The 12,732-nt window shown below is 42.4% G+C and overlaps 1 protein-coding gene across 3 annotated transcripts in view; it reads left to right on the forward strand.

Annotated features, from left to right (window-relative positions):
* The first annotated feature begins 632 nt into the window (after positions 1-632).
* TOX3 (TOX high mobility group box family member 3) overlaps positions 633-12,732 on the forward strand; it is a 95,241-nt gene continuing 83,141 nt past the window's right edge. For 2 of the 3 annotated variants that reach the window (XM_028740153.2, XM_028740155.2), the window contains exon 1: positions 633-765. In XM_028740153.2, the coding sequence (XP_028595986.2) occupies positions 664-765 (102 nt within the window). In that variant the 5' untranslated portion in view covers positions 633-663. Of the gene's footprint in view, positions 766-2,293; positions 2,368-12,732 lie in introns of those variants that run through there. The other variant, XM_077931534.1, reaches the window with a different exon arrangement.

Raw genomic sequence — 12,732 nt, forward strand, 5'->3', positions numbered from 1 at the left:
GGAGGGGGCCCGAGAGAGAGAGAGAGAGAGAGAGAAGCCGAGAGAGTGAGAGAGAGCCGCTGCTTCTGCTTCTTTCTCTCCTCAGAGCCGGGCGCGTGGCTTCTTTGTGTGGTGCAGCTGGTTCTGGAGGCAGAGAGAGAGAGAGGCAAAACCCGGGGGCTTGCCATTGGAGGGGGGTGGGGAGAGAGAGAGAGAGAGGACTGAGAGAAAGCTTTCGCCCCACTTCTCCAGAGGCGCGAGAGGCTCCCCCTTCTTGCTCCCCCCTCACCTTCGCCTCACCTGTGCCTCTCCTTCCCCGCCTTCGGCTCACCTGCCGCTCTGCCCCTTCCCCTCCCCCGTCTCTATCATCCCATCCCTTGTTTGTTTTTGTCCCCCCCCCCTTCTCTTTCTCCCTCCTCTTCCCTCCCTCCTTGTCCTCCAGGAAGCTTCGCCTCTTTCCACTTCTCGCAGATTCCCAAACAACTTGAGCAACGTTCTTCCCTCCAAACCCGGGCACTTTTTTATTTTTTATTTTATTTGGAAGGTGGATCTATTGAGAGCCTCTCAGAACTTCACCCCTTTTTGGACCACACGGACCTCCTCTCTTTAACTCTTCTTCCATCCAACACCCCCTTCCTTCCCCACCCCCCCCTGCCCCAAACAATCCCCCCCAATCCCTTCAACATGGATGTAAGATTTTATCCTGCTGCATCTGGAAGCTCCCTTCCTGGAGACCCTTCCAATCTGGACTTTGCCCAGTGTTTGGGTTACTACAACTACAACAAGGTGACTACTTCTTTAATTCCTCCCCACTTTTCTTGTTTTATACCTTTGTTTCTGGTGTGCCTCTCTAGTTTTCCTCATAATATTGTGCCTGGTGGTGCTCTGTTTTGCTGTAGTCTATTTTTGTTTTTGTTTTAGGGGGTAGGTAGAACGAGGGGGAAAGGGCACTGCAACTGCTGAAACTTTCTTTCCCTGATGTTAAATGGGGCAGCAATTTTTTAATCAAAACTTTCTCAAGTGTTCTCTCCAACGCTACCGCCTCGCTGCTCCTTTCCATGGCCTGTACAAAAAGCCATCTCTGGCTCCTGTTGTTGTTGTTGTTGTTGTTGTTGCTGTTGTTGTTGTTGTTGTTACTACTACTCCCCCTCCCCAACTTTGGAAGGATAACCCCTTATCATTTTCTCACAATTCTTTTGAAATAAAGCACAGTCTCCCTTGTAAATACACACATACAAATGTAGGGCTTGCGGAATAGCTACTATTTCATTGGCCTTGGGGGAAATTGCTGATGAAGGGAAAGTGTGTGCATGGTGTATCCGGGCAAAAATGGGCTTGTGCAGTTTGCAAAGATGCTGCTTTCTGCTTTACTTGGAATCCCTGGAACAATGGGCAGTTTTTGCTGAGGCTCTAAGAAGTACTTTGGGAATTGCAGCCAGTGAGCAGCTGCCACTATTGTCTGCCTTTCTTTCTTTCTTTCTTTCTTTCTTTCTTTCTTTCTTTCTTTCTTTCTTTTAGTTTGTTGTATTGTATTTATTTTTAAAAATATCTTTTTTTAAAAAAGTCAGATCTATTTCTTTTCTTACAGTCCTTGGTATTTAGAGTATGTTAAAATGTAATGCTGATCAGAGATTGTGCATTGCTGCCCACTCCCCCCCCCCCAACTCATTTGGGTCCTACTTTTTTCACATTCCGCCACAGTTAAGACATTAACTAAGGCATTAGTTCTGACAAAGCATGCTTGTGTGGAGTTTTATTGAAATCCGTGGGATCCACATCCCAGAAAAAAAAATGTGTTTAGGATCTGGGTGACAAAGGTCATTCCAAGTGGGAATTAGTTCAGTGGATGCATGATTCCTTGCCTGCTAACATTACAAAGCAAGCGAATTGTTTCATTTGACTTGTTTGTCTGCCGGAGAAGCTGTTGGTACTACTTAGCTCCATGGCTTATTTACATCTTTCTTGTGGCAGTTTATAGATGAGAAGGCAGCAGCAGCAGTCAGCAGTCAGCAGAAGAGAAGGGCACTCCCTACCCTAAATGCATTTTACAAATAATAATAATAAAATGTTTCAACCACATCTAGTCTGTTTTTGCCAACAAGCGGGAAGCAACAGGGAAATGCAAACTTAAAGAGAGACATGGTGACTCATGCTATTCTGAAAGGGACTTCACTGTTTGCATTAGGCTGTGTCAATAGCTCACGGAGTTATTAGCACGGGGCCTTCATACATGTATATAAAGATCCCTTTCACAGCTAGCTGTCTCTCTCCTCCTCCACCACCACCACACTGCATTTGCCCAGCCTTTGGAGCCCCTTGTGAGATACTGCCTGTTGAGATACTGTGCAAATGGTTAACTGAATGAAGAATGTAATGATGATCACCTAGGTAATGCATGAGAAAAAGGAATTGGTCGGGGGTGGAAAGACGGAATTTTCAAAACAATATCTGCGGTTATCAAAAGTTTCTTACTAGGGGATTGCTTGAAAAAAGGATGTCACCAAAGCAAGCTCTTCTTTTAAGAAGGCTCTGTTTTCGAATGTGCTTGGTCAGGCATGATGGTCATGTTTGATGGAAGCTGAACTGGTGTTTGCCTTGTCCCATGTAGCCATAGCATACCAATTCCTTTTCACCAAGGTTATGTTAAGCTGCTCCTGGAGAATGCATGCCTGAGCGTGCTCTTGGGAGATACACCACTGAGAATATGAGCACGCTGCTGCCTTGATAGTATGAAAAAAGAAAAAGAGAGAGAGAGGAGGGACTCAACACAAATTAGGGACTAGAGCATCACCTTTGATTTTTAAGAGTTTTCAATGCTCTGAATAACTCTGCACAGTCGCTTGTTAGGGCAGCCAAATGTATAAAGTCGCCATCATTTAGAGAATGGCTAAATGTTTGCTGCACTTTGTATTAATTCATGAACATTATTGAGCTAAACTATATACCAGCCATATTTTTTTGTTTGTTTATCCTTGGTGATAATGAAAAGACACTGTGTACATTCTTCTTCATTTGCTATGTGCCTCTACAGAGTGTGCCTCTACAACATGTGAATAGCTTCAAAATTAGAAATTTGCAGAAGCAGACCAATTGTAGGTACCCTTTGAATAATGTTCCATTGTATCTTTAGCATCATGAGGAAGGAAAGTGTGAAACTGCTGTTGGATACCATTTCTTAGAACACCAATCTCCTCAAAACCAAACCAAACCAAAAAAACACTAAACTGGTAGGAAGCTATTAACTCTGTTGCACTTTTCCTGCCCCTGTTTAAAAAAACACTTGTATTGCCAACTTGCAATTAAGGTGGAGGATGGATATGACTTGGGCTGTGACCCTAAACACACTTTGAAATAAAGATCATTGAAATCAATAAGCTTTGTAACAAAATGTGTTTAGGATCAGGATGTTAAGACGAAAATTTTATTGCACTTTTAAAAAGTAAGTCTGCTAACCTAGGGGTTTACTCTAGGGTAAACAGTTTGAAGCCAGTGGTTGCAAATCTCATTCTGATTCATATAGTTTTAAACCACAGATGGTTGGGTGGTTGATGACTTGTTCAGATGAACCTTGCTTCTTTCTTTTGCTGAGCTCATCCAAGCTGCTCCTGGTTGCTTTGTCATCGAAAATGCCTTTGCATTAGTGTATTTTTACATACCTAGCTATAAGCTGACGTTCGTAAGATGTGTATCCATCATTTGTAACAATGTTGCAGCAATGTTAGCAGTTGCATTAAAAATAAAAATCAGTGTCTAAGACAATAATACTGTGGTCCATAAGAACCAACTCCTAGGGGCCAATGTCTCTTTGGCCCGCCCAATAAAATATTTGAGGGGGCTGCCCCCCCCAAACTTGATGGGCATTGCCATTCAAATGGTGTATGTGTGCCACATCATGTGATCAATTGTGCAGGACAGGGGTTACCTGCCCCCCCCCTCAATATTTTGTTCAAGTTGGCACTCCTGCTGTAATCATGGCAAAGCTTAAGAACAGGCCAGCAGTATTGACTGGCAACGTAGTAGGGAGGACATTCTTCTACATATGGTTGAATACAACGGGCAATAACACAAAATACATCATTTGTGTGTGTCTGGAATAGCTCATGGGTTAGAGCAGGCTTCCTCAACCTCAGCCCTCGGGATATTTTGAGACTACAGTTCCCATCATCCCTGACCACTGGTCCTGCTAGCTAGGGATCCATGGGAGTTGTAGACCAAAAACATTTGGAGGGTGAGGTTAAGGAAGCCTGGGTTAGAGTAACTTCAGGAAAATCTGAATTTAATAGGATTTATTTAGAGTGAATGGTCTGAGGCTAGGCAATTGTGCAAGGCTTCATTGTATGTGTCCATAGTTAAGAGGTTTATGCTATTTGGGTTGCATATGGACTATTAGGGATTGAATGGCTTTGTCCTTGCCTCATCCTTGCTACATTTCTAGTGTACCATATTAAGACATTATAACGTGTAAATTCAGTCCTGTTTGATGGTAGGGTGAAGTTGATGGGGTTGTTCTAGAGTTACTGGTTTGAGAAGTTTGCATTTGCAGATCCATCTGCAAACCAGTCAAATCTCATTAGGATTGGTGCTTCACCTGGTTTATAGCCAAATAAATACTGTTGTACCAATCTAGTAGGACAGATTTTTCTCTTCTCTCTCCCATGGACAAATATATAGCAGGGGGGAGAACAGGAACCTGCCTTACACCAGGCCAGAATTTTTGTTTGTTCAAACCAGTATATTTCACTCTTAACTAGCAATGGCTCTTCTGGGTCTGAGGCAGATGTTTTTTCCCACATTACCTGCTACTTGATCCTTCTAACTCAGAAGTGTGAAACCTGTGGCCCTCTGGATATGGCTGGACTACAATTCCCATCACCCCTGACCATGCTGGCTGTGGCTGATGGGAACTGGAGTCCAATAACACCTGGACATCTGGTTACAAGTTTCCCAACCACATTTCTAGCTAGAGATGCCAGGGGCTCAACTTCTGACTTTGGCTTGCAAAACATGTGCCCTACCACCGAGGTGCATGCATGCTACCTCTGAAGTATGTCCTCTTCCCTGGCACACACACTCTGTTGAGCTTTTGAGAATGTTTCCACCTGCAATATATTATTGTGCCACGTGTTGTTAAAACTTCTCTGTTAAAGCTTGCTTTGGAACAATCATATTGAAGGGTGGCATATGAATCTATAAAACACATGAATGATGGTGGGTAGGGGGAGAGAAGCAGGTGGCACTGGGTTCTAAGTGTATCTCTCCCACCCTACAACTGATGATCAGTTAAGGGATAGTAGCAGACAGGCTGACACCCCATTCACTTGATCAACAATGCCACCATGAGTATGCTGGTGTCCTTTTGGGGACATTATGTCTTTGCTACCCCCCTCTCATACACTCTCAAACAACTGGGTTGATCTGGAAAAAGACTGTATGTGGCATAAGCTAAATTGCTGCATGCTGTGGGTTGTGGCACACTGCTTTCATAAATAGACAATTTTGGGGGGGAGGGAGAGGGAGAGCGATAATACAGATGATGTTTCACAAGACAAGGCACAGCAAATGAGTTTCTGCAGCTGCAGTTATCTAAAACATTCAATGCAAACACCACAGTTGGGTAAATAGATGGTACAGATAAAAGAAGGAGCAGATGGCCAATGGATGCTTGTATAGCTTGCAGTGTGAGGCTTGGCTATATCGCTACACTGTGGTGACCCTTTACCTGCTTACGCTCTGTAACCAGGAAGAACCATTTAATTTTCCCCACTTTCCTGCCTATGCAACCTGCCTAAACTTTCACCCTGTGTAAGATGGAGAGCAACAGTTGCTATCCGTGTGGCATTGTTTCCTGGGGGTTGGGCTGCAGTACGGCCTGTAGCTTTGTATATTCTGTATGATTGTACTCTTCCTACAGTAACAAGTAGGATAGAACTGAAAGTGGGGTGTGATTTCCATGAATCCTTTTGGCTGGTGGGCGGGGGGTGGGGTGGGGTGGAGAGGAGAGGAGAAACAATAAGACTAAAATGCAGCTTTTTCGCATTTCATCTGAAAATCATCAACATCTTTGTAATGATAGACTCTTGAGACTATTAGGCTAATTTTTCCACAGAAGATCTATGCAGTGCATTTACCTTGAATAGTGTGCACTCAATTTTAATATAGACTAGACTAGTTTGTCATCTCTCAGAATTTTTAGTCCTGCCAAAAGTGAGGTAAAGGGAGATAATATGAGTGTGTTGAGGTCAAAGGTTGAACGTTACTGCATCTTTATCTGGGGCAACTTTGAAGAGTGTGTGATGAATCTATACCTTCACTGAACTTTCCAGGAGACTTTTGTTAAGTTCTTTCTTATTTTTCCAGTAAAACGAACTGTGTATCATTTTTTTACCACTTTTGGAAAGATAGCTTTAAATTGGTGTTTTATCAAACTGTGTTCTGGAGAACTTGGTGGCTTCCCTGGATGTTCATCAGAGGTTCTTCAATGAAACAATCAGTAATGGTGGCTAGGTTTTCCCAGAAGTTAAGCTGCCCATCACTACTTAGGCTCTCTCTGTGATACACATTTAAATCAGTATCATGCCACTTTAAACAGGCATGGCTTCCCACAAAGGATCCTGAGAACCGTAGTTTGTTAAGGGCACTGAAAGTTGTTGGGAGACCCCTATTCTGCTCCCAGAGCTACAAAATACAGAGTGGTTTAACAATCTATCCCTTTGCCCAGAGAACTCTAGAAGTTGTAGCTCTGAGCTGGTATTTTTGCTTTGTTCAGTACTTATGTGGGTGTTGTTGATTTTTTTGCTTTTCTTGATAAATAAGTCTGCTGTCAAAATAGCTAAGGAGGGAAGCACAAGCTCCCTGTATTCTAACATGAAGAGAGGTGGCAACAATTCTGGCTTAAGCTAATTACCCCAGGGAAAATGTCACAAATACTTAACGATGCAAACAAGCCATGCGGGACCATGACATACTGCTGCGCACTTGGTAACTAGGTGTTGGTTACCACGCAGGAGGAGCATCAGCTGCTGGTGGTTGATTTTGTGAAATCGACAGGAAGCTACCTAAACACACTGAGAGGAATGCCGGTTGACTGTAACTGTATGGGCCTCTAAAGGTTTGTCTTTAATAGAGGAATTAGCTATCAGATCACACACACGGCCCTGGACAAACATCTTGTTTCAGATGTGTACAAATGGCAACTCGATAGGAGTCTAGTGGCTCATGTGTAACAGAACATCATATTACAGGGTCAAGCTTTGTGGCTTTCATACCCATATCCTCAGCTGGCCATGTTTAATGTGATAGTGTTTGGTTATGCTATATAGCCTAAGGCAGGCTTCCTCACACTCGGCCTTCCATATGTTTTTTGAGACTACATTTCCCATCATCCCTGACCACTGGTTCTGCTAGCTAAGGATCATGGGAGTTGTAGGCCAAACACATCTGGAGGGCCGAGGTTGAGGAAGCCTGGACTATGGTAGTGAAACCACCAAGAGTTTGAGCCAACACTATTGCAAAGTATTAGACCGAGTGCACAGTATAGCCAGCAAGTCATTCATATTTCCAAATGGTTTGGGGCTGATTCTTCTTGACTTGTTCTGACATGGTGCTGACTTGGTGCAGGAGCATAGGAAGTATTGTGATTTTAGATTTTTTAGTGTACGCAGCTTCCTTTTTATTTTGACAATATGTTAGAGATTGGTTCATTCTGATGATCTTGCAATTTCTATTTTCTGCGGTGTGCTTTTTACTGATTTAAGCTTGGACATTTTGTGAACTGCATCAAATATGTTTGCCCAGAGAAGTCTATATACCAACCAAATAACTGTCATTTCCTGTCTTGTTTTTAAAGACTAACTAGATGTTCTACATAAAAAGTGACATTTTTCAGATTGCTTGTTGGCAGCTGTACTTTCTTTGTGTGGTGTTCAACATTTTGATCTACTGGATAGTGTTTGCTCTTGTGAAGCTGATATGAATTGGCTTTCAGGTTTGTTACCTGGTCTTATGAGTGCTCTGATGAGTAGTCATTGCATCACATTATTTCCAGACTCAAATTACATTCATTAGTAGCTAGCACAATGTTTCTCCAACTTCCAGAAGTTGGGTCCTTTGATAAAAACCTATGCTTTGGTCTCCCTGAAGTTGAAACAAACTATCTGTCCCCAGGTGACATGCATTCATTTTGCTTCTGAATATGAGAATTTGTAAACTGAGACATTACTGCAAACACTGGCACCCAAAGTGGAATGAAGTAGGATGTCTCTAAGCCACTGCCCTCTTAAAAACCTTGCAAAGAGAAGCCTTAAAACAAAGCAGTGACTCTTCTTCCCATGTCAGATTGCCAGTCACCCCCACAAATCTCATACACATCAGTTAGAGTCCAGTGCCATGAGATGGTTATTTTAACTTGTGCTCATAACTGCTGGGGGAATTATAAAGCTGTATCTAATGTCTGCTGGCGCAAGGACTTTTGCACTAGCAGATGTTCAAGTTTTCATGTTGTGCAACATAATCCAATACAACAGTTGCTCTAGCAGAAACTCATTATTCAACAGATTGCACAATCTATTGTACAGCAAAAGTTACTAGCAACATTCAACTTGTGCAAAACATTTTGTCAGCCAAACAGGTAGGACACTATAGGACTTTAACTTAGTGCTACATTACACACAAGCCTAAGACTCTGTGTGCATGAAGATTATATTCCTCCCTAGATTTTTGCAGTCCCTTTCCAAGTGCACCTCCAAAGGGAATGTTATCAAGACATTATGAAGCTGAGCTGTTATTAATCACCAGTGAACTCAGTTTGTTCTGCTAGACTGATGCAGCTAATTTATTGAGATAGTATACACTGATTTGTCCAGTGCAACTCAGAATTCTTTCTTCCTGGCCAAGTGTCAGTGAGAGAGCCTTCTGTAGCTATTCGTCTATTCTGTTCTTCTAGTAAATAATTGACAAGCATCATGTCAACCATTAATAAAAACACAAATTTCTACTAGTCTGAGACTCTATACTGATTATCACTTCCATGGAAGGGGTTACCACCATTTTGAATATGGCTTTATTGAATTGTATTATTTTGATGAATTTGTTGCTGCTGTTTGCTTTATTTATATGCTATTGCATTTGATAGTGTAATGATTGCAATAGTTGGTGGTTGTTTTTTTATTTAAAAATGCTATTGTGATTAGTGTGAGCTACTTTGAGCTCAACATTTGTTGGGAAAACAGAATACAAATATCAAATTAAATCAAAATATTTCATTATCAGTAGCACTTAACCTGTCCGTTTGTGTTGGATTTTATAACTGCTGGATTGGTTACATTTATTCATGGTTTTATTGAGTTGTCGTTTGTATACTTTAATTGTATCTTTTTTACTGTGCAGAGCAGGGGTAGATGCCTCTGAAAGAACATAAAGCAAAGGAGAGAGTATGGCATAATGTAGATACTTGGGGACCTTGTACCTCTGCATGAAAATGATCAATGGTATAGTGGCAAAAGGCAGTGGTGTCATAGGAAGTGCATCATCGTCCCTAAAAAGGAGCCTCTTAGCAGGACTACAAACTTAGATGAAATAACTGGTGACTAGCATACATTCCAAAAAAATAGAAGGAAGTGGATGGTGATGATGATTATTATTACTAATTTGATGTATTGCCTGCCTTTCATCGAAAGCCCCTAGGGTGGTTCAAAACAATTTAAAATACAACATTAAAAATGGTTTAAAACAAATTGCTATCACAAGGATGAGGTAGGTCCTAAAATTATATATCTCAAAAGGCCGGATTAAAGAGGTGTATCTTCAGCATTCAACAAAAACCATATATTGAAAGTAACCAATGCACCTCTGTGGGGAGGGAATTTCTTAACTTTGGCGCTGCCACAGAGAGTGCGCGCTCCTGGGCCAGCGCCCAATTTTCTGCAGGCAGTGAAAGTACCAAGAGGGGCCTTTTTGTTGATCTCAACCCCAAGAGGGTCTGAGGGAAAGAAGGTCTTTCATATATTTTGGGTGGTATTCAACACTAGTCCTACTCAGAGTAGACCCATTGAAATGAATGAACCTAAGTTAGTGATCTTTGTTAACTTCAGTGAGTAGGACCAGTGTTGAATGTGACCTTTTGGGCTTGAATCATTTAGAGCCTCAAACTAACATGAGCACCTTGAATTGGGCCCAGAAGTGAACAGATAGCCAACAGTGTTCAAAACTCCCATTGTTCTAGGCACATTTTGCGACAGGGAATTTCATTAGTGCAAGCAGTTTCTGAGCTCTGGATGCAGTACTGTGCCTAAGATTTCAGATTAAAACTGCAGAGTAGAAGGAAATGAGGACCTTTTTCTGCCTCCCCACTTCTGAAGGCTGGAGAAGAGACCCTCTTAAAAATATTAGGGGTGGGGGTGGGGGAAGAACTAGACCATGTGAAAAATAAACATAATATTTTAGTTGCAGTTCATTCATTTTCAGCTTTGTATTCTTGTTATTAAAAAACATGCCTAAACATTCTGTTGTTGCACTCATAACCTAGGTTTAAGGTGCCATTTAGCTCCTAGCTTTCATATCTCAGTTTCTAACACTGGTAGCCAATGCAGATGATGATTCAAAGTAAGACATGGAAGAAGAACTGGAGGAAAACATCATGAACAAACTAAACATATGAGTGAATCATTGCCTCACAATGGTTCAGAGACAACAAAGATGCCACATTGCTTGCTACACACACGCAGAAGCCATGAAAGACTTTCTGAAGAGGGTTCAATATCTTGCTTAAAACATTTGTGTGCCACTTCAAGGTGGCTGCGATCAGCCTGACCAGGAGCCAGTGAGGTTGTACCTCAGCTGGTTTTGGTGGGAGCCGCATTGGGATGTCCGTAAGAGGCCCTACTGACAGGACAGGTATGGATGGTGGGATCTCTGCCATTTGCATCTTTCCTGGATCGAATACCAGCTGCAGTCACTTAGCCCTAATTGTGGATTGGGTCAAGAGACTTTTTGTGCTTTCTGTAGAATGCTGAACACAAAAGTGGTCCATGGTTGTGTCATTGGACAACAAATGGTATTTCTTCTCTGATATCATAGTGGAGCTTGCCCAGGACAACTGTCATGGCCCCCTCTGGTTGCCATCTCTGGTCCTGTACAGAAAGGGGTAGCCTTGGGCTAGGAAGCTCATTATGGAGTAGGATTTGTTAGAACTTGGAAATATTAAGACCTATGAGCAACATTGGTTAAAGTACTCAAGTATTACCTTCATGAGAATTGTGATATTTAAATGTCACCATATTGGTACAAATTGACTGAATAGTTTTAGATCATTTTTAGGACATGTGTTGGCAGGTGATGCCTGCTACTTATGGTATCTGATGTACTGGGATATTTTGCAGTTCTGGTCACCAGGGCTAGAAAAGCAACTACGGATCTCTCTATCAAATTGCGACCTTATCAAAACTGGTTGTCTGCATAACTGCAGGTGGCAAAGAAACACTTGCTGTTGAGCTGTAGGTAGTAGGCCACTATACCTTTTTCCCCTGCCATGGAAATGTTACAAAATATGGCTTTCCAGTGGCTAGTAATCCTCACCCCAGACATAATGTTGGAGTTTGTTTAGACCAGGGATGGGGAACCTGTGGCCTTCCAGATGTTGTTGGACTGCAAGCCTCATCATGTCTGGTCATTGGTCATGCTGGTTGGGGCTGGTGTGAATTGGAGTCAAACAATACCTACAGAACCACATGATCCTCATTTCTGGATTAGATTTATGGTAGGGGTATGAAGTCATTCTGCATACTTTGCTAAGATGGTATTCCTGGCAGCAACTCCTTGGTGAGTGTACTGTATGGACTGGCTGATGGTGCAACTTGATTCTAATACTTGCATGCAGTTTAAGCTTACCTTTAATTTGCAGAATGATGTAGTGAGCTTGTGCAAGGAACATTTTGCCCTCTAACTGTTAAGTACCATTTGGGGGGGGGGGGGTGATGGGGAATTACCACACGAAAAAGTTGCAAAAATAAAAATAAATTGCACTACATTGAAATATACCAGGTGTTCGACATTCTGCCTCTATCTTGAGCCCTTTTATGGTTTTGCTGATGGGAAACTAATTTTGGGCATTGGCTTTAGTTCAGTAGCTTTTTAAATAAACAACCCTTCTCCCCCTCTTAGTTATTGAGTCAATTACATGCCTTTTGCTGAAAATATTTAGCAGCCACCAAAGTTCTGAACAGTCTGTTAAACATCCTCAGCTTGCATGCTGCTAGCATGTGCACTTTAAAAATATTAAGTAGTGTGTTTTTATCTTATTGCTGCACTAAACTCCCCCACCTTGTTGGGTGCCTTGGAAAGGGAGGTTTTCTGGCTGAATACACACCAAACATTTTAAACATAGTTTCCTCCAAAGAATCCTGGGAGATGTAGTTTGCTAAGGGTGTTAGGAATTATAGCTACATCTCCCACAATTCTTTGGGGGAAGCCATGTGCTTTAACTAAGGGACGCGGGTGGCACTGTGGGTTAAACCACAGAGCCTAGGGCAGGGGTGGGCAACCTAAGGCCCAGGGGCCGGATGCGGCCCAATCGCCTTCTCAATCTGGCCAGCGGACGGTCCGGGAATCAGTGGTTTTTACATGAGTAGAATGTGTGCTTTTATTTAAAATGCATCTCTGGGTTATTTGTGGGGCATAGGAATCCATTCACCCCCCCCCCCATATAGTCCGGCCCACCACATGGTCTGAGGGATGGTGGACCGGCCCATGGCTGAAAAA

Source organism: Podarcis muralis, chromosome 7 (genome assembly GCF_964188315.1).
Source record: "Podarcis muralis chromosome 7, rPodMur119.hap1.1, whole genome shotgun sequence".
Classification (NCBI taxonomy): domain Eukaryota; kingdom Metazoa; phylum Chordata; class Lepidosauria; order Squamata; family Lacertidae; genus Podarcis; species Podarcis muralis.